Raw genomic sequence first — 25,510 nt, forward strand, 5'->3', positions numbered from 1 at the left:
CAGTCAGTAGAGCATGTGACTCTAGATCTCACCTGAGTTCAATCTCCATGATGAGTGTAAAGCTTGGTTAAAAAAAAGAAAAGAAAAGATTAAAAAAGAAAAAGGGCTCAGACCTCAGACCTCAGAGGTTCTAGTAAGCACAAGCTGCATACCTTAACTTTATGGTGGCGATGGCTGGTTGTAGGGCAAGGGGTCGGGAGGAGGCTAAAGGATATGAAGGAGAGGGTGAGGGCAGCCTCAGCCTGAGGGAGTAGGGATTTAGGTAGCAGGTGGCTGAGACTGCACCACAGGCACATGGCGTAGAGGGAAGGCGCCATTTGAAACGCCCAAATCCTGAGTGGGGAGCTGTTGATAGGGTGAGGTGGAGATAGGGTGTGTCTGTGGTTACTGTCGGGCGCTTGCACCCTTCAACCCCACCACTGTAAAGTTGATGGACCCAACCAGCAAACCCCCGTTCATAGACCGGCAGTATCACTCAGCGGTGGGTGGGCCAGGCTCCACCCAACTCTGGGCTATTATTGGTCAAACTAAGAAAAAAACCGCGTGTGATAACTAGCAGCCTCCTTCGGGTTGGTTGATTCCTGCGAGCTCTCAAGTCAATCAAAATAGAATATACCTCACTCCTTCCCATTCTCTGGCTCCCGGGGGAGCCATGTTAGGTAAGAGATGCATACTGTGTCAGTGTTTCTGAGATCTCCACACAGTAACATCTCCTGCTTTCCTCTGCCGCCGCCTTCAACAAACGTGTTATTTCAATGAATGAAAATGCGCTATTTTTTTTTTTCTACAAAGCGAGTTGTTTCACTGGTATAATGTGAGAAGTGTGCGTTTAGGCGGTGAGGCGCGAAGCTGGCGAAGATGCCCTGTTCTGCTCGCCAACCCTCTAAACCAGCAAAGATTCAGTACTCACTCCCACCATCCAGGAAGCGCCCATCTCGGGTTTCCAGCGGCCGGAAGGGAGTGTGAGTGATTCTGGCCCCTCGCGGCCCCTGTAGCGTCCCTAGTTACTAGGCCCCTAGTAACCGCCCGCCCCAAGCCAGGAGCCGCCGGGTGGCCTGAGTCGGCCCAGCTTCCCCGCCCCGGGCCAGCGCGGGCGCTCAGGCCTCGGCGGCGCGCTGATGGCCGCCTCGCACCGAGCGGCGAAGCTGGAGGCCTCCAGTCTCCAAACCCCGGAAAATCCCAGCACCGGAGCGCAGGTCGCCCAGTACGAACGCGAAGACCCTTTAGAGGCCTTGGCGGCGGGGGCGGTGGCTGCGGCCTTAGAGGAGGAGGAAGAAGACGAAGAGAAGGAGAAGGCGGTGCTGCCGGCGCGGGCGCGGGTAATGCAGGGGCGGGTCGTAGGCTGGGGCTGGGTGTCCGCCGGGTGCTGGCTGAGGGCTGGTCCGCGTCCCCGCTGGGCTGAGGGACCGGCTGGGAAACGCGGCGCCCTGTCCAGCTCCTCCCTACCCAGTAAACCTGGCCCACCACCTCTCTGCCCCACGGAAGAGCCTCAAAACCGAGGCGTTGGAAAATCTTTTAATTTTTAACAAAGAGATTGTAAAAATTTCTTGGAGAGCATTTATTTCTAGGGAGTATAAAGTACAGAAGTTTACTCCTTTTGCTCCAGCATCTGTTGGAAGTAGTTACTGCTTTTTCTTTTCAACTTGGGGAAAACTGATGTTGATATACCCCATAGTGGATAGCCCATAAAACTCAGGTGAATCAACTGTGCTGTCGGGTGTGGTTTATTGTCACCTTAAAGTCTTGGTTAGTGCATTTTAACACAACATTGTACATGAGAGGCGGTGTTTAAAATCGTTTAAGAGTTCAGTGGGCAGATCATACACAGATTAAAGTTAAACATCCGGAGAAGCAAATTACTGAGGTTCCAATTTCCTAAACGACTCTTCAGGGTGAGAAAGCCTTTTCACTGATCAATTTTCAGTGTCAAATGTGTCGTGAACACCTGCCCATCAGGTAGAGGGCTGAGTCTGCCATCTACTCTATTCACTTAAAAGATGGGAACAGTGAATTTTAACAAGCAGTGTGCAGATACAAACCTCCTTACCCCCAGTTAAAGATTTTTTTTTTTTTAAGATTTTATTTATTTATTTGACAGAGAGAGAGAGAGCACAAGCAGGGGGAGCTACAGGCAGAGGGAGAGGGAGAAACAGACTCCCCGCTGAGCAGGGAGCCTGAAGCGAGGCTTGATCCCAGGACCCTGGCATCATGACCTGAGCTGAAGGCAGACGCTTAACCAACTGAGCCACCCCGGCGCCCCTCAGTTAAAGATTCTTAATACCATTTGTCCAAAGCTTCTCTGATACAAAACACTGGTCTGTGGCTAATAAAATCACTGGATATTTTGGAATTCTAACCGTTTTACACTAAAACTGTTAATGAGAAAATCTGTAGCAACCCTTTTATGGTCAGTATTTCACCAACAGACAAACACCTTGAGGTTCTCCAGAGTAAGGCAGATTGAGACCCTGAACATGAACCAGGGTCAGAGTCCTGGGAACAGTTTCATTCATGATAAAGTTTCTCCACAACACAAATCTCAGTACCCGACAAAGGAGGCAAAGTGATAGAGGAAAAAGATTTGAATGGAGGAAGAGGATTGGGAGTCCTGGATTAGGATCCATTCTCTGCCATTTGCTAGGTGATATTAAGATGTAACTTTCTTCGATCTCATTTTCCTTATATGTAAAAGAACTATAATAAATGTCTCTCTTGTCTCACCGGGATATTAGGAGAACCAAATGAGAAAATGTGTGTCGTATCTAAAGAACAGTTTATATAAATTCGTAATAATAATAACAACTGCCAGTGAGACTGTTATTTGAACAACTCACCCAAAGATTAAATAAATCTCCTTTGGCTTGCTGCACTAGAGGAGTCCGTCATTTCTGTAGTGGCAGGCATACTTCCAGAGTGCCCTGCTGAACTGCAAATTTGTATTAGAAATTTAGTACCTTAGGAGACATTAGTTTATCTAATAAGCTAGTTTTAAAGGGACAGGATCCTACCAAGCAAACAAAAGGGAGCTAAGTCTTATGGGTTTGACACTGTTCTTAAGACTTACCACACTTGGAGGATCCACAAGCAAACCTGGATGAGCTGCCGCAGTAGACCTGATAATCAGAGGGTACTGGTTGGAGGAAGAAGCCCTGAAAAGGCAGGAAAGGGTGCAGGAGCCAAGCTTGTCTTCTTCCCAGTTTGTCTTGGGTCTCTACCTTGATTTTTATTTTTTTATTTTTTATTTTATTATTTTTTAAAGATTTTATTTATTTGACAGAGAGAGCACAAGTAGGCAGAGCTGCAGGCAGTGGGGAGAGGGAGAAGCAGGCTCCCTGCCGAGCAGGGACCCCGAAGTGGGGCTTGATCCCAGGAACCCTGGGATCATGACCTGAGCCGAAGGCAGACACTTAACTGACTGAGCCACCCAGGTGCCCCTCTGCCTTGTTTTTTAAAGATTAATTTGTCTCAACTTTGTCATCTATAAAACGTAGTAAGCTCAGATACTATATGCACCACACAAGACTGATTAGGGGGCGCCTGGGTGGCTCAGTTGGTTAAGTGTCTGACTCCTCATTTCAGCTCAGGCCTTGATCTCAGGTCTTGATCTCAGGGTTGTGAATTCAAGCCTCATGCTGGGTTCCACGCTGGGCATGGAGCCTACTTAAAAAAAAAAAAAAGACTGATTACAGAGAACCAACTGTCACAGTAGGCTCCTTTCAGTCCTTTGGTTTGCCAAAACCAACCCCATCCCCCTCTTGAACACACCCCTTGCAGGACTCTGAGCCCATACTGGGCTCTGAGGCATGTTCCTTGAATCTAGCCTCAGTTGAAGATAGCACTCCATAGGCCTTGTTACGTGGTTGATGATAACATGGGTAAAGCAATATTCTTTAATTCACAGTTAAAGTTTCACTGACTTTCCTAATGGGGTAACCTTTTTCAACAAATATCAAGCAGTTATTAAGTGCTAGTTACTGACTGTTCATTCAGTTGTGAGTGAAGCAGACATAGAGCACATCATCACCAACCTTCCAGTCGGTGGGGAAGTTAGATAATACAAAACGAATAGTCAAATGTTTATAAGATGAGAAATGCTGGGAAAGAAATGAACAGGTTTCTATGATTAAAAAAAGAACTAGCCGGGAACCTACTTAAATGAATTAACATTTAAATCAATGCCTGGTAGATGAGAAAGAGCAACCATCTGAAGACTAGGGGTAGAAAAAACATTCCAGGCAGAGGGAACAGCATGTGCAGAGGCCCTAAGATAGGAAGAGAAATTGCTTTGTGTGATTGAGGATCTGAAAAGAGAGAAGGTGGGGGAGAGAGGAAGGTGTTGGGGAAGGAGACGAGGTCGGAGAGGTCAGCTGGGCCTGATCATTCACGACCTTTAAGATCAAGGTAAGGAGTTTAGTGTTATTGTTGGTACAGGTACAGCAGGAGGTCCTTGAAAACTTTTAAGAGATCCGACATGTTTCTGTTTACATTTTTAAAAGATGACTGATGGCTCTGTGGAGAATGATTGGAGACTTTGACAAAGCAGAAGGAAGGCACCACGTTGGGTGTGGAGCCTACTTAAAAATATATATATTTTTAATAATAAAAAAAAAGGTGCCTGGGTGGCTTAGTCGGCAGAGTGTCTGACTCTTAGACTCAGCAGGGAGTCGGCTTGAGATTCTCTCCTTCTCCCTCTGCTCCTCCACCACTCGCTTACGCTCACACTCTCTCTAAAATAAATAAATAAATCTTAAAAAAAAAAAAAAGAACCTAGTGTTTAATAGTCAGGTAGAGAGGGGCGCCTAGGTGGCTCAGTCGTTAAGCATCTGCCTCCTCAGGTCATGATCCCAGGGCCCTGGGATCCAGTCCCACATCGGGCTCCCTGCTCAGTGGGAAGCCTGCTGCTCCCTCTCCCACTCCCCCTGCTTGTGCTGTGTCTCTCTCTGTCAAACAGATAAAATCTTTAAAAATAAATAAATAAAATAAATAAAATTTCAAATGCTACAAGGGTGCCTGGCTGGCTCAGTCAGTAGAGTATGTGACTTGATCTTGGGGTTGTGAGTTTGAGCCCATTTTGGGTGTAGAGATTACTTAAAATCTTAAAAAATTTCAATGCTACAAATAAGGCACAGGCCCTTTTAACACTTCTCCCCCCAGAAAGAAAATCTGACACCCCCCTACCCCCCACCACTGGTAGCCACTGTTTTGAAACCAATATATAGTCTTCTGGGTTTTTTTCTGTTTCCTGTGTACATAATATTTTAATATATGGTCACATTTTATATATACGTATTATTCTGCAGCTTGTATTTTCTCTTACATTTATTGGGGGGTTTATCCATGTTAGTATATGTATCTACCTTATTCCTTAGAAATCTTTTCTTTTTTTTTTTTTTTTTTTTTTATTTGAGAGAGAGAGAATGAGAGAGAGAGCACATGAGAGGGGGGAGGGTCAGAGGGAGAAGCAGACTCCCCGCCGAGCAGGGAGCCCGATGCGGGACTCGATCCAGGGGCTCCAGGATCATGACCCGAGCCGAAGGCAGTCGCTTAACCAACTGAGCCACCCAGGCGCCCCTCTTAGAAATCTTTTCAATGCAAAGAAGTTTTTAAATAAAAATTCCAGAACTGCCGATGATACTACATAGACAAGAACACAAATAATAATGAGTGCTGGTTACTAATGAAGCAACATGTGCTGGAAGGAGTCATTATCTAAATGGGTCAAGCCAATCTAGGGAAGATTATCCTCTAATCTGGTGGCTACATGTACAACATTCCATAGAAAGCTGACAATTAAAGGGAAAGGGTGCTATTTCAGGTTCCTGGAAAATAATGTCGGCCTATGTTATTTGATATACTAAATATTTTCTTCTGTGTGGATATAATTAAAGGTGACATTAGAATTGGAAGTTGCTTATTAACCATTCACCTGTTTTAGATAAAACACTGAGAGATCACTTTATCTGAAAAATTAAAAGTATTAAGCTGAAATGGAATGGCTACTGTGCAGAAGTCAGTGCCTGAGTTTTTGATACCTGCACCATCTCGTCAGAAGCTACTCATCCTTCTATAACTTTTTCAGTTTTTCCAGGTCCAAATACATTTTATCCTTTTTGTGGAAATGATTGTTATAAGGCCTCCTTTTAAGTGATGTTCTAAAAGAATGAATGAAGAGCGTATGGATGCTTTTGCCAAAAATAGTTCTTTGGAATATCCTCCGATTTTAATTTTAGTTTTTGGAAAATAATCCCTTTCCTTAATACTGAGTAGAATATAGCTCTTTAGGGCAGCCAGTAATTCTTCAAAAGATTCAGTCCTCTGTGAGGGAATACCTATCTTCTTCCCCCTGTGGAAACTTAATATTTTTTTTAGCTTATATTCATTCATCCAACAAATATTTCTTGAGTATTTGCCATTGGCCAAGAACTTTCTAGGCACTGGGAACACAGCCATGAACAAAGCAGACAAATCCTTGTCTTTGTGACACTTCCGTTTTGGTAGGAACAGGCATACAACACACAAATAAGTAAAGTCATGTAGAATGTCAGTTGGTGGTGAGTACTTATGAAAAAAATAAAGCAGAAAAGGGAGGCTGACAATGAGTGGGGGGAGAGGTTGTAATTTCAAATCAGGTAGTCAGTGAAGACCTTATTGAGGAGATAACATTTCTTTTTTTTTTTTTTCTTAAAGATTTTATTTATTTATTTTGACAGAGAGAGGGAACACAGGCAGGGGGAGTGGGAGAAGCAGGCTTCCTGCTGAGCAGGGAGCCCGATGCAGGGCTCGGGCCCAGGACCCTGGGATCATGACCTGAGCCGAAGGCAGATGCTTAACGACTGAGCCACCCAGGCGCTCCTGAGAAGATAACATTTCATTAAGACCTAAAGGAGTGAGCAAGTGGGCCGTGCAAATATCTGGAGGAAGAGCATCCCACGGAGAGGGAACAGCAAGTGCAAAGGTTCTGACATGGTTTTGCTGATTCTGTGAGCATTGGAAAACCCGCAAATTGGAAGCAGCTGCTGCTTCTAGAAGGACCTGCTGCTGCCCAGGGGAAGAACCGTTGCTGGGGAGGCTCAAGCAGACAGAGAACTAACAGGAAGGAATAAAGTCCCTTTCTCTTCCAGCCTTGCAGTTTCCCTCTAGTCTTACCTTTGGCAGAGCCTAATGGGGAACAGCTGGCAAGGCAGAAACACTGCGCAGAATCCCATCCCCAGCATCACATAGCAGGGGCTAGATGGGTGGCATTGGAGCCAAGAGACAATAGTTTAACACCTGGCTCACCTACTTTATGTGTCATAAAATTGATGTTCAGAAGGTAAGTGCCCATGTCACATGGCTAAGAAGGGCAGAACCTAGGCTTGAATGAGAATGCTGATGCCATGCCTGTAATCTTTCTCCCAAGGCATGACAACGCTCCAAACTGAAAGTTATTTAACTTCCATACGGGTGTTTATTATTGAAGGGTTATAAGGAAGCTGAAACCAGGTAACCAGTGAGTGGTTGGGAGCCAGTAGTTAAATGAGAAACTTCCTGCTTGCTCCCTAAATTGCTTTATGCATTTTACTCTCCTCTTATCCTGCAACTTTGTGCACCTTGCTCCCCACCATATTGTCCGACCCAGCTGCTTTTACTAATGTCATTTAGCTTCAACTGGAAGTTTATCTGGAGTATCCTTTTCCTTTTGCCCCCTACACTCTTTCTGACCCCCCAGATTCTTCCATTCTTTGACTCATCTCAAATATCATCTCCTCCAGGAAGCCTTCCTTTATCTTCCAAACTCAAACCAAACTAAAGCTCCTTTTGTTTGAATACCCTTGTCACTTGGTCTTTATATCTCTCCTGACCACTTTCTCCTTCATATCAGTCCTCCTCTCCCTGCTTATTTTTTTTTTAATTTTTTAATTTTTTTTAAAGATTTTATTTATTTATTTGGCAGAGAGAGAGAGTGAGCACGAACACAAGTAGGCAGAGCGGCAGGCAGAAGAGGGAGAAGCAGGCTCCCCGCTGAGCAGAGAGCTGGATGCGGGGCTCGATCCCAGGACCCTGGGATCATGACCCGAGCCGAAGGCAGACGCCCAACCAACTGAACCACCAAGGCACCCCTTATTTATTTATTTATTTTTAAGATTTTATTTATTTGACAGAGAGAGCACAAGCAGGGGGAGCAACAGACAGAGGGAGAAGCAGGCTCCCCACTGAGCAGGGAGCCCAATGTGGGGCTTGATCCCAGGACCCTGGGATCATGACCTGAGCTGAACACAGACACTTAACCGACTGAGCCACCCAGGTGCCCCTCTCCCTGCTTATTTAGATGTTGGTGTTTGTCAGCATTTCCATCCTCAGGTTTTCTTTCTTTTTTTTTTTTTTTTAAGATTTTATTTATTTATTTAACACAGAGAGAGAGAGAGAGAGAGAGAGAGAGCACAAGCAGGGTGAGCGGGAGAGGGAGAAGCAGGCTCCCTGCTAAGAAGGGAGCCTGATGCAGGACTCGATCCCAGGACCCCGGGATCATGACCTGAGCCAAAGGCAGACACCTAACCATCTGAGCCACCCAGGCACCCCATCCTCAGGTTTTCATCTCTCATTGCTCCATTCTCCCTAGTCAACCTTATCCACGTCCAAAGCTGTACCTGTCACTTCTGTGTGCACTGGTACCTGCCATACCTCCCTCTCCAGCCCAGCCTTATTACCAGCTCTCCACATACATTCCCCTCTCCCCCTCCCCATTTCCTGGACATCTAGCTGCCCTGCTATCCCTTCAAACTCAGTGTTTCTAAGACAGAGATTAGTTTCCTTTCCCTAAAACACTCTTTTCCACTGTATTCCCTATATTGATGCATGGCAGCACCACCATCTGCCTAGACAGACAGCACTCCAAACAGAAATCTTTTTACTTTCTTGCCCACAACCCAGGCCATTATCAAGCTGATACTTCAGCCTCCTAAATCTCCCAAGGCAGCCTCCTTGCTTTTGTCCCTGGCACTGCTCCCTTTATTTTGCCTTTAATATCTCTAACTCAGACCTTTGCAATAGCCCATTAACTACTGCCAAACTTACCTTCCTTCACTCTCTCCCACTTGCTACGAGAAGACTCCTTCTGAGCATTACTATGTCACTCCTCTGCTCACATACTTCAACGTTCCTGTTGGCTATGGCCTGGCCACCTGGGCTCTTGGTTGGGGCTCTTGACATTGTACATAGTTCACAAGTAACTTATAATCCATTATGTGTATGTAGCCTACAAGTAACATATAACCGAATTAAGTGTACACTTTCAGAAGCAGCATTGGGAATCGGTGTCAATTTAATTTGTCTTTCAGTTTTAACACCATATGACAGGTTTTTTTTCCTCTTACCAGGCTGATTTTAACACCAACATTTCTGAGGTGGATGAACAAACACATATAAGCAATGAGGACTTTGTGGACTTTTCTGATATATACCACTCTAATGAAGAGTATTTTAGGAAGCTAGAAGAGCTGAAAGCTGCCCACTTGGACACTATGGCAAAGTTAGAGAAGATGTACCAGAATAAATTAAATTTAAAAGAAGTTCAGCCAGTGACCATCAGGGAAGAAGCTTCTAGTGTCTCTTCTAGGTGAGTTTGTACATAACGTTATTTGTGGGCTGTAAAATGTATTCTTAAAAGTGCAGAACAAAACTATTTCAGAATATTTTCTCTCAACTATCCCTTTGTACTTTTAATGATATACAGAGGTTGGATTTTATTCGAAATGTGTGATGGCTTATCCACCAATGGCTTCTTGTTTTGAGAGTCATTTGGTGGTCATTTAGTCTTTTCTCTCTGACCTGCCACTCACAGAACTATAGATATGTATCAACATATTTAGTCTGGGCCATTTTTAAATTTTTATTTATTTTTATTTTTTATTTTTTTAAAGATTTTATTTTTAAATAGTCTCTACACCTAACGTGGGCTTGAACTTAAAACCTGAGCTCAAGAGTTGCATGCTCTACCAGCTGAGCCAACCAGGCACCCCTAGTCTGGGCCATTTTTAAATGATAAATATTAAAATTTAATTTTAAAATCCTTTACATTATGTGGATTAACATGAGTTCAGGGGCACCTGGGTGGCTCAGTCAGTTAAGCATCCTACCCTTGATTTCAACTCAGGTCTTGATCTCAGGGTTGTGAGTTCAAGCCCCGTGTTGGGCTCCATGCTAGGCATGGAGCTTATAAAACAAAACAGCAACAACAACAAAAAACCTGAGCTCATTAAAAATATAAAGTACAGGTACAGCTCTCTCTCTTGAGTGCGCCCGCTCTTGTATCTCAAGAGTGTACTTTTTGCTTTGATAAACTTTCCCATTTCTGTTACTCAAAAAAATAAATAAGTAAATAAATAAATTATACTATGCACACACACACACACAAAGAGTTCAGGACTAAGACATAAATCTGATTCAGGTTTTCAAAATAGTCTGTAATTTCTGGACCCATTTCTGCTATGAACTCTCTTGTTTGAAACTTGAGGCAGGTCCCTTAACTCATCCCGTTGGTCAGTGCTAATTGTGCATCTCCTGTGTGCCAGAAGTTGCCTGGGCACTGAGGAGTCAAAAATCGAGATGCCCGGGGCACCTGGGTGGCTCAGTTGTTAAGCGTCTGCCTTCGGCTCAGGTCATGGTCCCAGGGTCCTGGGATAGGGCCCCGCATTGGGCTCCCTGCTTAGCGGAAAGCCTGCTTCTCCCTCTCCCACTCCCCCTGCTTGTGTTCCCTCTCTCGCTGTGTCTCTCTCTGTCAAATAAATAAATAAAATCTTAAAAAAAAAAAAAAAATCAAGATGCCCTTAAGGAGCTCAAAGACTAGCTGAGAGCCAAAAATTGTGATACAACATGATGTAACAGTGCTTTGGAGACAGAGGAAGAAGCGATTGATCATGTCATGGTGTTGGTAGAGGGACGCAGGCAGGAATTTTCTATGGAACTGTCATATCCAAGTTCAGTATTAAAGGAGGAGTAGCTGTAGCAGATGCAGGAAACAAGGAGTGGGCTTCTAGGCAACAGAAACCATGTGTGCAGAGGCATGGCGGCATGAGAAATCATGGTGTGTGTGAGGAACTTCCTGTGGTTGGATATGACTTAAGATTGGTAACTGGAGGTAGAGAGAGGCAAGAGGTGAAACAGGAAAGGTAAACGGGGACTAGTCTTTTTTTTTTTTAAGATTTATTTATTTATTTATTTGAGAGAGAAAGAGTGAGCAAGAGACAGCACAAGCTCAGGGGAGAGTCAGAGGGAGAGGGTGGAGGAGAAGCAGATTCCCCACTGAGCAGGGAGCCTGACACAGGGCTTGAGCTCAGGACCCTGGGATCCTGACCTGAGCCAAAGGCAGACGCTTAACTGACTAAGCCACCCAGGCGCCCCAGACAGGGTCTAGTCTTGAAGGACTTTATAATCTAGACTTTGTTACAATGGCAAATCATAGAAAAGTTTCGAGAAGGGGAGTGACATGACTAGATGTATGTTTTAAGATGGTGACTCTGGAAAACATGTGGGGAATTTAATAGAGCTTAGCCACAAGGAGCCTCTGTTGCCTCCGGTTCCCCTGTAAAAAGAGGGAGTTGAATTAGATAAATTATAGGCATCTCTTAGCTCTATTCTAAATAAAAGTGATAATTATAAGGCCTATCTATCCAGCTCCTATCTTCTGATTATACCTTGATTTTATAGTTCTTAATTTTTATATTTGGTCACATGCAACTGAGAGTGTAACTTAATTATTCTTCTCTTTTAGGTCTGAATCAGAAAAAAACTTCTATCACCCTATCTCGTTAATGACATCATTTTCAGAACCTGATTTAGGACAGTGTTCCTCCTTGATTATGTCTTCCTCTGAAGATGAGTTGCCCAACTCAGAAAAAGAGTATCCTGAGAAAAAGAGGATGATGAGCTATGCTAAAGAACTCATCAACAACATGTGGACAAACTTCTCTGTTGAAGATTATATTCAGTGTAAAGATGCTAACTTCCCAGCAGTTGAAAAAACAAAGAAGAAACCAAGAGAATGGGTGCCAAAGATTACAGTACCTGAGCCTTTTCAAATGATGATTAGGGAACAGAGGAAAAAAGAAGAGAACATGAAATCTGAATCCAATATTGAAATGGTACGCCAACTGCTCAAAGAACAAGAAGAAGAATCAGAGTGTAAGAAAAAATTCCGCGCCAATCCAGTTCCTGCATTCGTCTTTCTCCCCCTTTATCATGACATAGTCAAGCAAAATGAAGAACGCAGGAGACGTTTGAAGGAAAAAACCAAAGCAGCTCTTTTGGCCTCACAAAAGCCGTTTAAGTTTATTGCAAGGGAGGAACAGAAGCAAGCAATCCGGGAAAAGCAGTTGAGAGACTTGTGTAAGTCTAAAAAGAAAACAAATCGATTTAAGGCCAGACCTGTACCTCGATCTACTTATGGCTCAACCTCCAATGAAAAGTTAAAAGAAAAAGAGCTCTCTAGAGACCTTATGACGCAGCGGAGAGCCCAAGAGCTTTTACAGAATTCATCCCCTCTGCCTTCTAGGTCAGGTCACAGAAGCTGTGCTCCGAGGAAGCTCAAGTGTCCTGAACAGGCTGAAAAGTTGAAGTGTAAACACAAGTTTAGATGCCAGAGTGCTGATTTTGAAGGCCTTCCTGAGAGATACCAGAAACACCTCTCAGAACAGAAGTGTTCAAAACTCCTAACTGGCCGTAAGGCATCTGATCTTCATGCAGCTTCCAGTGCATCCACTAAAAGAGAGAAGATGTTGGCAGACATTGCAGCAGATGTAGAACGTTTAGAAGAAACACGGCCTGATCTGTCTCCAAGGCACAAGTCGTCAGGAGGAAGTGCAAGTGCAAAGCCTGTGCCTTGTAACTGCAACCCTCCGATGCCCACAGTATCTTCTAGAGGCCGAGCGCAAGCCACGAGGTAAATGGCTAGGATGTAGTACCAGCTGACTCATGGTTGCTGAAACAGTGTTTGTAGCTCTATTGATTTTATGTCTGTCAACTTGAAAACATGAAGAAATTATATTTGCTAATATATTTTACTATATTAGATAGAGCATTTTGCCAGAGGGTGTCCTTCTAAGAAATGAATGTATTTTCCAGTTTATGAATCTTCGGGGATAGAAAAGATTAGTTAGCCTGTCGATTTCCTGTTTCACAAGTCAGAGCCTTCTCAAAAGGTTGCCTTTTTTCAACGTTTGAATTTTCCCATGTTAAATCTTTGCTAAACAACATTCTCATTGGCTTAAAGGGAATTAAGCCTTAGTTTGTTGCCCTCAGGAGATCACTTGAGGAAAAGAAAATGTTGGAAGAAGAGAGAAATCGGATCCTAACTAAGCAGAAGCAAAGAATGAAAGAGTTGCAGAAACTCCTGACAATCCGGGCTAAGGCTTATGACTCACATCAAAGTTTAGCTCAAATGTCTAAATCCAGAGTCAAATCTCTCAGGTACCATAAAAGAATCCTGAACCTCTAGATCATTGGTTTTCAAACTTTCTTTTTTAATCAGCGGATATAATATATGAACAGATTAATTAGTATTTTAGTTTCTGGGTTCAAGTTGCTATCACTTACACTCAACGTACACACACATACACATTCACACTCACCTTACCTCACGGTGAGGATCATAATGCCATGTTGATGAACAGAAACGTTTTATATTGTGGCCATAGTTAATAGTTGTAACTGTATGTCAGCATGTAATCTTTTCTTTTTCTTTATACTATTTTTTTTTTTGTTTAAGTAGGCTCCATGCCCAATGTGGGGCCTGAACGTGACATGACCTGAGACCAAGAGTTCTATGCTCTACTGATTGAGCCAGCCACGGGCCCCTTCTTTATACTATTTTTGATTGTACAGTACAATATTGAGAAAAATCTTTTTTTTTTAAGTTTTTTATTTTAATTCCAGTATAGTTAACATCGAAAAATCTTGATTCATACAGATAAAGCTCTTTTTTAATAGTTTGCCATGTAATCTCAGAATATTCTTCAACAAATAGATCTGTCAAAGACCTTTGTTCTAAGGTCTGCATGAAATCTGATATCACAAATTAACACATTGATGTCAATTAACACCAATTAACACATGTGTATAAGTGTTTAGTGGTGTATGTTGCATTTCATTGCAGTTTTAATATAAATAAATATAATATAAATAAATAAAAATATTTGCAGAACCCCTTCACAGAACACTGGAATTCTGCAGTACAAAGTTTGAAAACCAGTGTTCCAGAGGAACATTTTTCTGTAAAAATGTTCATGTTTAAGTAGGAAAATATCTCCCCCAAAGCTGGGTAAGTAATATGATTTATTAATTTTTAATCTGATTTATAAATAACCCCCCAAATTTATATTTGCTTTTAATTATGAGTATTCCTTTTTAAATACATAGTGTTTATAATAATTATATTCCTTTATAATGTATATTATGTTTATATTCCTTATAATGTATATCAGTGTAATTCATGATAGAGGGAGAAATTTGATGAACTTGAACAAAAATTTTTTAGAAATATACTATTCACCCTAAGAAAGTAAACTGGATTTTTCATAATACCAATTTTGTGTATAATTAAGCATAATTATCTTTCTATAGTACAATTATTTTCTCTAATCCATGAAATCTTATTATCTTAGTAGAGTTAGTATGTTTTACATAGAGGAAAAAGCATATTTTAATCATTATAGGATCTTGTGCAAATAGTAAGTACATTTACTGTGAATTTATGTATTTTGGTTCCTTTTCCTCTAGATGTTCTATTCCCTTACTCCCTATTTTCCCCTGACCTGCTCCCATTTAATTAACTTTGCCACCAACCTATGGGAGATCTCATTTAGGGGGAAAAAGAAGAGCAGGGTCTTGTTTTTCAGAATAAATTCCTTAAAGAGAAGATATCTAATTTGGACTAAATTTTCTTGGTTTTCTGCACTTAAAAGTGAGTCAAGAGGGCATTTATTCATCTCTCCAAGACAGTTTAAAGCATTTTTAATACATTATGTCTTAAAAATTTCAGAAACATCAGAGTATCCAGACTGTTCCCAGGATGTAAAATGTGTGCTCTCACAACCTAGGGTTTTTATTCTGCATTCCATAAAAATTTACCAGTCTAGGAAAGGAATTGTGGTAAATTGTAAGCCGTGCTCATAATTTAATTTCTGATTTGTCGTCTAAGCTAAATGTTATATGTGTAAGTTATTATTTCTTTTTAAAATTCCATTCCTTTTATTTGATTTTAGAAAAAGTGAAAAGGAAAGGATGAGAGAATACCGACAAGAACTAGAAGAAAGAGAAGAAAAATTAAAACACAGGCCGCTACTATTTGAAAGAGTTGCTCAGGTTGTGTTTGTTGGAATTTAAGAGCTACAGTCAGCTTTTTTTTTTTTTTTAACATCTCTAACTCCTAACTTACAGTCCATTTTTCTTATATGTTATATAATTTATTGAGACATACTGTCGTTTCTGTGACAGCTTCATCAAATCAGTCAAGTAAGTTTGTGCTTAAATCTGAACATCAAATCTTGTTGAGGCGGCATGTCAGCTTGGTACAGAGCATGCTGCTAATGCAGTCATAGTCAAAATAAGAGTTTCACAACCTGTTTTTTGTGGCTGGTCTTTTTTTTTTTTTTTTTAGTACCAACTTAGCCATATATTAAGGTGAGTCTTCATGATATGATTTGGAAGTTCTTGAAGAATTAAAAAATGAAACAAAATGTTAATGGAATCAGATTTATTACTGCCAGATTTTTTTTTTCAGTTTCATCGAGATATAACTGATTTAGAGCACTGTGTGAATTTAAGATGTACAGCATGTGACTTGACATACATATATGACAAAACAATTACTACCATAAGTTTAGTTAATAACCCACATGTCATATAGATACCAAACTTTTAGGATTTACTAAAATCTGAGCTTTTAGGATTACTCTTTTAGCAACTTTCAAATATGCCATACAGTGATATTAACTACCGTCATCACGTTGTACATTGTATTCCCAGTGTTTATTTATCTTATACTTAGAGGTTTATACCTTTAACCACCTTCATCCAATTCCCCTGGTAACCACAAATATGATCTGTTTCTCTGTGAGTTTGTTTTGTTTTTGTTTTTAGATTCCACATATAAGTGAGATCTATAGCATTTGTCTCCCTTGTCTGACTTATTTCACTTAGCATAAAGTCCTCAAAGTCTATCCATATCGTTGCATATGGTAGGACTTCCTTTTTTTTTTTTTTAGGACTTCCTTTTTTATGGCTGAATAGTATTCCTTTGCCCATATACCACATTTTCTTTACCTATTCATCTTTTGATGGATACTTACGTCTTGGCTATTATAAATAATGCTTGGCTATTATAAATAATGCTTGGCTATTATAAATAATGCTTCAGTGAATGTGGGGGTGCAGATATCTCTTCAACATAGTGATTTTGTTTCCTTCAGATAAATACCCAGAAGTTGGATATGGCTGGATTGTATCGTATTTCTGTTTTTAACTTTTTGAGAAACCTCCGTACTGTTTTCCGTAACGGCCGTTCTATTTTACATTCCTACCAGCAGTGCACAAGGGCCCCATTTTCTCCACATCCTCACTAGTATAGCATTTGTTATCTCTTGTCTTTTTGATACGAGCCATTCTAACAAGTGTGAGGTGATACCTCATTGTGGTTTTGATTTGCATTTCCCTGATGATTAGTGATGTTGAGCACCTTTTCAGGTACCTGTTGGCCATTTGAATATCTTCTTTGGAAAAATGTCTATTCAGATCCTTTGCCCATTTTAAATTGGATTATTTGGTTTTTTGCTATTGACTTGAATGAGTTCTTTATACCTTTTGGGTGTTAACCCCTTATCAGATATATCATTTGTAAATATTTCCTCCATTCAGTAGGTTGCCTTTTCATTTTGTTGATCGTTTTTTTAAGTGAGTCTATAATTTTCATTCTTATCCACAACTGCTGAAAGGACTTCCTTTTTTTTCATTGGGAAAATAATTTGGTCCTGTGGACAGTGAGTCCTGATTTTACTAAATTTATAGTCGGTTTTACAATCTTACCCTAAGAGATACCTGTCCATTTCGCATCATCTTCGTTGTACTCACAAGGGAGGTGTTCTTGTGGGTGACATGGCTTAACAATAGAATCACTGGAGCTTACAGGTGCTGTGTTGGGAATTTCAAGCTGTCGCATTTGGAGCTTCCTGCCAGCATTATAGGACTGCCCTTCTCAATGATGTGCTGAGGACAGGGACAGGTATTATAGGTGAATTTATATATTCAATCTCGCAAAGTTATGGGAACCCTTTACTTACAGATTTGGATATAATTTTATGTGATGCTTTTCATTGTAGAGGGTGGGTTTCTTTTTTAGTATCTCAGTTTCAACTTTAGAGGGAAAAATACAGAAAAATTCTGTATTAACCTAGCAGAAAGTGATTGACTTTTAGCTCAAGGTAGTTATTTCCTGCTCCCAACTGCAGGCTGTTACATCTGTTTGTCTGGTGGTTGTACCTACACAGACTTCGCACAGACATCTTACATTCATCTTGCCTCAAACTAGATCTTCCTCTTTGATTTCCTGTTTTTGTTGGGCCACAATTTTGGTGACTGGGAACCACTTTTCGTCCCTCTTTCAGTTGCCACTGAGAGACCTGACAAGTTTTCTTCCTAAATAATTTTTGGATCTGTCTTTCTCTATTCCTGATGGTGAAATGCTATGTGAAGCCTCTATTATGTCCTCTCTGAGTTATTGTAATGGTTTGACTGGTTTTTCTGGCCTTGCTCTTTGCAAAGCCACCCATTATATTTTCACTTTACCATTCCTGTTCTTTTGCCAAAATGTTAATCCTGGGTAGGTAGTAAATAACCTCTGGTAACAGTGACAGTCATGCATTTTCACTGATTCTACTCGTTCTCATTTTCAACGAATGGTATCAAGAGGTCTTGTCACTGACTTCTTCAAACAGTACTTCAAAGTGGGTATTCCTGTATTACAGAGGAAAAAGCTGAAGTTCAAAGAAGGTAAGTAACTAGTAAGGTTTATAGTTAGTCAATAATGGAACTAAGATTGGACCCAAGCCAGTCTGCTTCCAAACACTTAAGACTAAGCTGTCCAGCTTTCTCCCAGAAGATAACTCTGTGAGTCTTAGCATAGTGTATAGAACTCTCTACACTCCGATCCCTGTTAACCTCTAATTGAGTAGATTCTAAATTCTAAACCAAATTAATCAACCACAGCACTCCCCCCAACCCCCCCACCATGGACACCCTTTACTTTCAGACCGTACCAGACTACTAGTTTCAAACTTGAAATCTTTATTCATGCTATTTCTGAACACTCTTAGAGCCTCTTCCTGTTTTTCCTCCTGATCTTTCAAGTCTTCGTATAAAATCACTTCTTGCATTGTTTCCCAGGTTGGATTGGGTGCCGTTTCCTGTGTTTTTCATTACCGTCTCCATACCTCTGTCTTCACTCCTGCTGCACTGTGTGGGAATTAGCTGTTTCAGGATCTCTGTTCCCTTTTAGCTAGTTACTTTTAAAGGTTGTGGTCAAATCTTTGTATTCCCAATACCTAGCACCTAGGATAACGTCTGGCACAGAGGAGATGTTAATAAACATTTGTTGAACCAAAACTGAACTGTCAAGATCAAATTAGCCAGATAATGACCTCTTGTTTTTTTTCTGGGATTAGCCGGGCGTGAGAGCGCCGAGCTGACCTGTTAGTGATGAGTCTCAGCCTGAGTAAGCCATTGTGCCTTGCTGTGAATTCCTGCTTCCAAGCACCAGAGAAAGTGAGGCAAAATAAGCAGCGTGTGTGAAATTAAACCCATAGAGAAATTTTAACTGTTGAAAACATAGGTCAGTTTCACAGCTGATTTCTACTTTTGCCACTTCTGGCCCTCACATATGCTGGTCCCTTTGTCCAAAAACACTTTTCTCTCTCCATATATATACCCCCCTTACCTCCCATGAGGACTTGTTACAAAAGAAGTATTCAGTAATTAAATAAATGAAAGAATTACTATAAATGAAACTTATAGTTATGAAAAATAAGTATTTTCCCCCTTCAAATGAGGGCACTGATTGTAGACAAACTTTCATCGTTGCATGTTATTTTGGTTTCCTGAAGAAGCAACACTAATTTTTTTTGTGTGATCTTTGATAGCAAAATAAAATAATCATAATTATTTTGTTTTATTATTTTTTTTTTAAGATTTTATTTATTTGTCAGAGAGAGAACGCAAGCAGGGGGGGAGCGGCAGGCAGAAGGAGAGGGAGAAGCAGGCTTCCCACCGAGCAGGGAGCCCAACGCGGGCTCAATCCCAGGACCCTGGGATCATGATCTGAGCCAAAGGCAGACGCTTAACCGACTGAGCCACCAGGCACCCCCATACAGTTATTTTAATTGTTCCTCTTATCTCATAGTCTGTGCAATTAATTCTTTGCATGGTAAAATGAAAGGAGGAAATGTTTATTTCAATTAAGAATAATTATATACTATTCACCTTGATATAAAATATTAAAAGGTAATTCTATGTATAGAGTGACTGGCAGTGACTCACCATTGCTTTGGTTTTGTTAACATAAATTCGTGCAGTTTTTTCTTGCAGTCTGTTTTGCTGTGACTATTGCTGCTAATTAACAGCTGTTATTTAATAAATTCACTCACAACTTTGTGCACTATCCATTTATTAGTGTTAATTGTGATCTTGCTGCTGTTGAGTTATTCTCTAGCAGAGTAAGCCTCTGATCCAGGACAGAACAAACCATGTTGTCCTGTTTCTTGGAAATCACAGGGTTTATTAATTGAGTAGATTCTAAATTCTAAACCAAATTCAAACGAAGACTTAATGAGCACTGACTTTGGTATTTTAATTTCTTTTATATTTAATTTGTTTACATCAGAATATACTGTTCTTAATGCATTTAGAGTTAGGTTTGGGGTTTCTTTATTCTGCTTTACCGTCTTTGGGGCATAGTTCTTATCTTCTCACTTTGCCATGACTTTCAGGTCCTCAAGGCTTGTGTGTTGGTGTTCATAGCTTCTGGATGCATTTTTTTTTTTTAAGATTTTATTTATTTACTTAGAGAGAGTGAGAGAGAACACGAGCAAGGGGGAGAGAGAAGCAGATTCCCCGCTGAGCAGGGAGCCTGATGCCAGACTCGATCCCAGGACCCTGGGATCATGACCTGAGCCAAAGGCAGATGCTTAACTGACTGAGGCACCCAGGCGCCCCTCTGGATGCATTTTTATTAACTTTTCTAAAAATCGTTTTTAGGGCGCCTGGGTGGCTCAGTTGGTTAAGCGACTGCCTTCGGCTCAGGTCATTATCCTGGAGTCCCTGGATCGAGTCCCACATTGGGCTCCCTGCTCGGCAGGGAGTCTGCTTCTCCCTCTGACCCTCCCCCCTCTCATGTGCTTGCTCTCTCTCATTCTCTCTCTCTCAAATAAAAAATCTTTAAAAATAAATAAAAAAAATAAAAATAAAAAAATAAAAATAAAAATCGTTTTTATTCATAGTGGGTGCATTTTAGCAACAGTTTGAGTGCGTTTTCAGTTTTCCAGAGCATCAGGAAATCACTGGTGATGGTTTATCCATTGTAATCGGTCTTTGCTATTTTGGTTTCTCCCGTGGAACACTAGATGCTATAGTCCCTCATTATGCTGGAGTCCCTAGGTTAGGCAAATAAATATCTGACACCTGCATTGCTGGAGTCAGGTTTAAGCTACCTTCAAACTCCGGGATGAGCACTACTACTTAGAGAAAGCAGCATGGTGCAGTGGAAAAGACCCAGGAAATGGTCAAGAGACTTGGTTCTACCACTCACTATCCTTGTGACCTTAAGCAAACTGCTTAACCTTAGTGACAGTGGGGAGTGTTTTGGTTTCCTTATTTGTTAAATCTGGGGGTGACACTGGGTGCTCTCCCACACCTTTTCCAATATGGGGTGCCATTGGTGCCCTGGAACTGGCCCATTCCAAGTCACCTTGCTTCAGTTGGAGGTCCAGATGGCAATTCTTGGCCCTATACTCATAGGAGGTAAAAGGTGACCAAAGCTGAGGCACTAGTGTGAACCCCAGTCATCCTGTGACCGACCCTGGAAAGCCCGTTTTCTCAGGAACTGTGATGACTCCTGTCTTGCTTCAGATGTGAGAGGGTCATCACAATTTCACCGGTCCCAAAGTCAGGAAACAACATTCTGGAGACTTGAACCGAGTTCTAAATTCTTGTTCTTTTTGCTGTATCCATTGATTCCTCCAGAGTAAAGATAACAACAGTGATGAATTTATCATCTTTGATGGATTAGAGATATGGCATGTAAAGAATAAAAATTACAGTAGGTACATAAACTAAAAGAACCATCTGACAACTATCACAAACTTATTTTCTCCCTGGTTTTTCCAGATAGTCTTCAACAGTCATAAAAGTATTTTTTAAAAAGTATATAAAACAGGTATAGTGTAAAGAATAAACTATAGGCCAAAACTCATGTGGCTAGTACCTAGGTTAACAAACAGAACATTGCCAGCACTCCAGAAACCCTTTGTGCCCTTCCCAGATCAAAACCCTCTCCCACTCCCCTAGAGGTAACCACCATTCTAATTTTTGAAATTAGTATTTCCTTGTTTTTATTATTGTTGTTTGTGTTTTGCAGTTTTACCATCCTATGTACCTATCCCTACACAGTATAGTTTGGTTTTACCCATTTGGGGACTTTATGTAAATGAATCATACATACTATATGTATTCTCTTGTGTTTTGCTTCTTTTGCTTAGTAGTATGTTCATGAGATCCATCCATATTGTCATGTACAACTAGAGTTCATTCATTGTCATTGCTTTATTTTATTCTGTTGTATGAATAGACCACTATTTATCCATCCTATTGTTGAGAGATATTTGGGTTGTTTCCAGTTTGGGGTTGTTACAAACAGTACTGTCCCGAGTATTTTGGTACAGGTCTTCTTGGGCACATACGTAGGAGCTTCTCTGCGTATATGCCTGGGAGTGGGATTGCTGGTCAGAAGGTCTGCATACAGTCAGCCAACTGTGATTATTGGATTTAATTTTCACTGGAGCTTTTAACCCATACATTTTTAATGGAAATTTAAAGTCTTTTGTTCTCTTCTAAAAAGGTTTGTCTTTCCTATAGAAAAATGCAAGAATGGCAGCAGAAAAGCATTATTCTAACACCCTAAAAGCACTAGGACTATCTGATGAGTTTGTTTCAAAGAAAGGCCAAAGTGGAAAAATAATTGAGTACTTCAGCAATCAAGAGAGGAAGAGTTTCACTGAAGATAAAGAAAGGTAACATATATAAGATGTCTAAATGGTTTACCTTTGAAAAAATTCTTACCTGGCAGAAAGCATAAAATTCTGTCCTATATTTTTAAAAGATCTTTTAACCTAACAAAATGCATGCGAACTGTTGTAAAACATTGATATTTTAACACTTGGCACATTCAAAATATTACATGGTGATGAAGTAAAGCAGAATGATTTAACTTTCTGACTGACATAAATGATGTAAATAATAAGATGCTTTCAAATGAAGTTTAAAGAGTCAATCAAGGTTTGAAATAGATTAGTTCCCACTTGGCACTTTTGTAGAGTTTTCTTGATAAATCGGAGCTCATACACTTGAGGAAGGAAGACTGCGTGATGGCGTACGTTGCAAAGGGTTTGTTGACCTTTAAACCAAATCATTTTTCCTTTGAAAGACTAATAAATTTCTTCCTCCAGCTTTGATGAAGAAGAAAAAATAGAAGAAAGAGAGAATGGGGAAGAAAATCATTTTACTGATACGAACAGCCAGGATTCTTACAAGGAAAAAGAGGAAACTGATGAAGAGAGCAGAGAAGAGCAATCTGTTAAGGGGTAACACGGACTCAGCGGGCCGCCTGTCTGTGCCTGTGCTAAGGGCAGCCGCGGGCCTTAGCGTACGTGCTTGTGGTGTTCAGGACATCCATGAGAGCCCTCCAGTAGGTGCAGGGCTCCTGGGCAAAGTCATCTGCAGCCTGAAAAGGCCAAGTCCAGCAGAAAGGCTGTGGGGTCAGTTAACGTAAGGCTTTGCCTAGTCAGGTTTTTAATCACTCCATATGGTTTGCAACTTTGACCTTACTTGTATTTTTAAAAAAGCATTTGAGAATCATAGTTGTCACAAACTGATTAGTTATAACAGTATATGTTACTTCCTTATTTGGGGTGGAAACAAATGGCATGGCATCGAGAGCAGAGAGAAGTATTGGCTTTTGGTGATTTGAAAAAATTTTTCTGGGAAGTCTGAATCAATAAATAGCTTTAAATTATACTATTTGCCCATTCTTTTCCTCTGCAATACATCTCACAGAATGAATCCTCACACTTGTTTTACTGGGTATGTTAAGTTTCTTATTTGAGCCATTTTTGTAAAAAGTAATAAAATATAGGAAAAAATAGGTACTTAAAATTGGTGTTCATTTCTGCACTGTTTGCTGTTAAATTATCCACACTATCATGACTTTTTCTTTTTATCCCTAGTTTTATTCCAAATTATTTTTGATATGTAAATTATTAGAAAAGTTTTTATACCAGGTTTTTTTTTAACCCTATGTATTATGACAGAAGTAATTATAAATATCTGAGTTATAATCTTAATTGGGGGTAAATATCAACACCGTTGTATATATGATGAAATTGTGCATAATAACTTGTCCGAGGCAAATCTCCAAAGTAATTCAGATTTAACTCTTTAATAGTAGACCCAGTTGTGCTCAAATTTTTATACATTATTGCAGATGTATTTTGTCTTTCTGTGTATGATGTATGAATCTATCATTTTTCCTCTTTAAGCAAATTTTTGTTTTAAAAATTCAAACCAGACATAAAGATGTGATAGGATAAGACATTTTCTTTTCTAAAAACAACTTCCTTTAAAGAGCATGAACTAATTAAGGTGTTTTATAATAGCAGTGTTTCCCAGCTGGAAATTTATGCTTTAAATTAAGAAATAAGGTGATTTTTCTCAAGGGCACATGTTTCCTTGTAATTCCTTCCTACAGTTTGTGTTAAAACTATTTGTCACTATAATTAGATTGTAAACTCTTTGAGAGTTGGCACCATTTTAAAATTCATCTTTGTATTCCTTTAATATTTTGCACCAGATTGTGCATATGGTGGGGACTTAATAAAGGCTTGGATGAGTAAGTAGATGAATATGGTTTTTAATTATAATTATTTCAGAATGAGTACACATGGGATTAAAATCATCTCCCTTCTAATTTATTGAAAGCCTGTGAAATATAACCCACAAATTATAATATTTAAAACATGACTTGCTAACAATAAAAAAATTTAAAAAAAAAAGAAATTATCTGACTTACATTTAAAAAAAACAAAACAAAACATGACTTGCTTCCAAGGATTTGCTCCTCATTCTGTCCCTTCTCAGTTCCATGGGAATAGTGTGGGACTTGGTTTCAGGACCAATGTTCAGTTTTCTTTTCTCTAAAAATGGGAGTAGTACTATTTGGGTGGCTGTAGGAAGGATTGGATGATATCATGTATGGAAAAAAACTCTTTGGAAACTAGGCTATTCGAATGATTAGTGTCAGAAGAAAGAATATTCCTGGGGCGCCTGGGTGGCTCAGTCGTTAAGCGTCTGCCTTCGGCTCAGGTCATGATCCCAGGGTCCTGGGATCCAGCCCTGCATCGGGCTCGCCATGCTCTGCGGGGAGCCTGCTTCTCCCTCTGCCTCTGCCTGCTGCTCCCCCTGTTTGTGCTCTCTCCCTGACAAATAAATAAAATCTTAAAAAAAAAAAAAAAGACATTGGTGCTAGCAGCCTGCCATGCCAAAAGAATTTAAAAAAAAAAAATAATGTTTGGAGGCGCTTTGGTGACTCAGTCGGCTCAGGTCATTATCTCAGGGTCATGGGATCGAGCCCCGCTTAGGGCTCCACACTCACCAGGGAGTCCGCTTGAGATTCTCTCTCTTCCTCTCCCTCTGCCCTTCCTCCACACCCCCCCCCCGCATGCTCTCTCCCTGTCTTTCTCTTAAATAAATAGATAACTTTGAAAAAAAAAAAAAGAAATAATGTTTGAACCACTTTTTAAAAAAAATATTTTATTTATTTATTAGAGAGAGAGAGAGAGAGAGAGAGAGAGAGCATGAGCGGGGGAGGGGCAGAGGGAGAGGGAGAAGCAGACTCCCCGTTGAGTTCAGAGCCCCATGCGGGCCTCAATCCCAGGATCCCGAGATCATGATCTGAGCAGAATTCAGATGCTTAACTGACTGAGCCACCCAGGCACTCCCAAACTGTAAATATAGTTCTCAGGTGGTAGGTAACTGAAAATGTGCATTTGTATCATCAGAATTGGCTCCATAATTCTTTTCAGTTATGGGATTGTCTGTTATTCATGATTAGCCTAGCATCAAGAAGAAGGTTATGCTCCTTTCCCCTTAAATAAGAAAAATATTACTGGGTTACCTAGTGGCCTCAAACACATATTTCTTCAGAAGAAATCATCTGGGT

At 40.5% G+C, this 25,510-nt stretch overlaps 1 protein-coding gene across 2 annotated transcripts; it reads left to right on the forward strand.

Annotated features, from left to right (window-relative positions):
* Positions 1-658: 658 nt before the first annotated feature.
* FAM161A (FAM161 centrosomal protein A) lies at positions 659-24,188 on the forward strand. 2 transcript variants are annotated; one of them, XM_036121192.2, is made up of 7 exons: positions 659-1,319; positions 9,357-9,595; positions 11,750-12,916; positions 13,276-13,443; positions 15,237-15,336; positions 22,153-22,307; positions 22,743-24,188. In XM_036121192.2, exons 1-7 carry the CDS (start codon positions 1,119-1,121, stop codon positions 22,879-22,881), a joined length of 2,169 nt encoding a protein of 722 aa, XP_035977085.2. In that variant the 5' UTR covers positions 659-1,118; the 3' UTR covers positions 22,882-24,188. The 2 variants fall into 2 exon arrangements, with proteins under 2 accessions (XP_035977085.2, XP_035977087.2); XM_036121194.2 differs by lacking the exon at positions 13,276-13,443.
* Positions 24,189-25,510: the final 1,322 nt, after the last annotated feature.

The sequence above is a fragment of the Halichoerus grypus genome, chromosome 10 (genome assembly GCF_964656455.1).
Source record: "Halichoerus grypus chromosome 10, mHalGry1.hap1.1, whole genome shotgun sequence".
Lineage (NCBI taxonomy): Eukaryota > Metazoa > Chordata > Mammalia > Carnivora > Phocidae > Halichoerus > Halichoerus grypus.

Coding starts and splice junctions, on each gene's coding strand:
- FAM161A (XM_036121192.2), top strand. CDS start 1,119: ATGGCCGCCTCGCACCGAGCGGCGAAGCTGGAGGCCTCCAGTCTCCAA. Junction 12,917..13,275: donor GGCCGAGCGCAAGCCACGAG/GTAAATGGCTAG, acceptor TGTTGCCCTCAG/GAGATCACTTGAGGAAAAGA. Junction 15,337..22,152: donor TATTTGAAAGAGTTGCTCAG/GTTGTGTTTGTT, acceptor TCTTTCCTATAG/AAAAATGCAAGAATGGCAGC.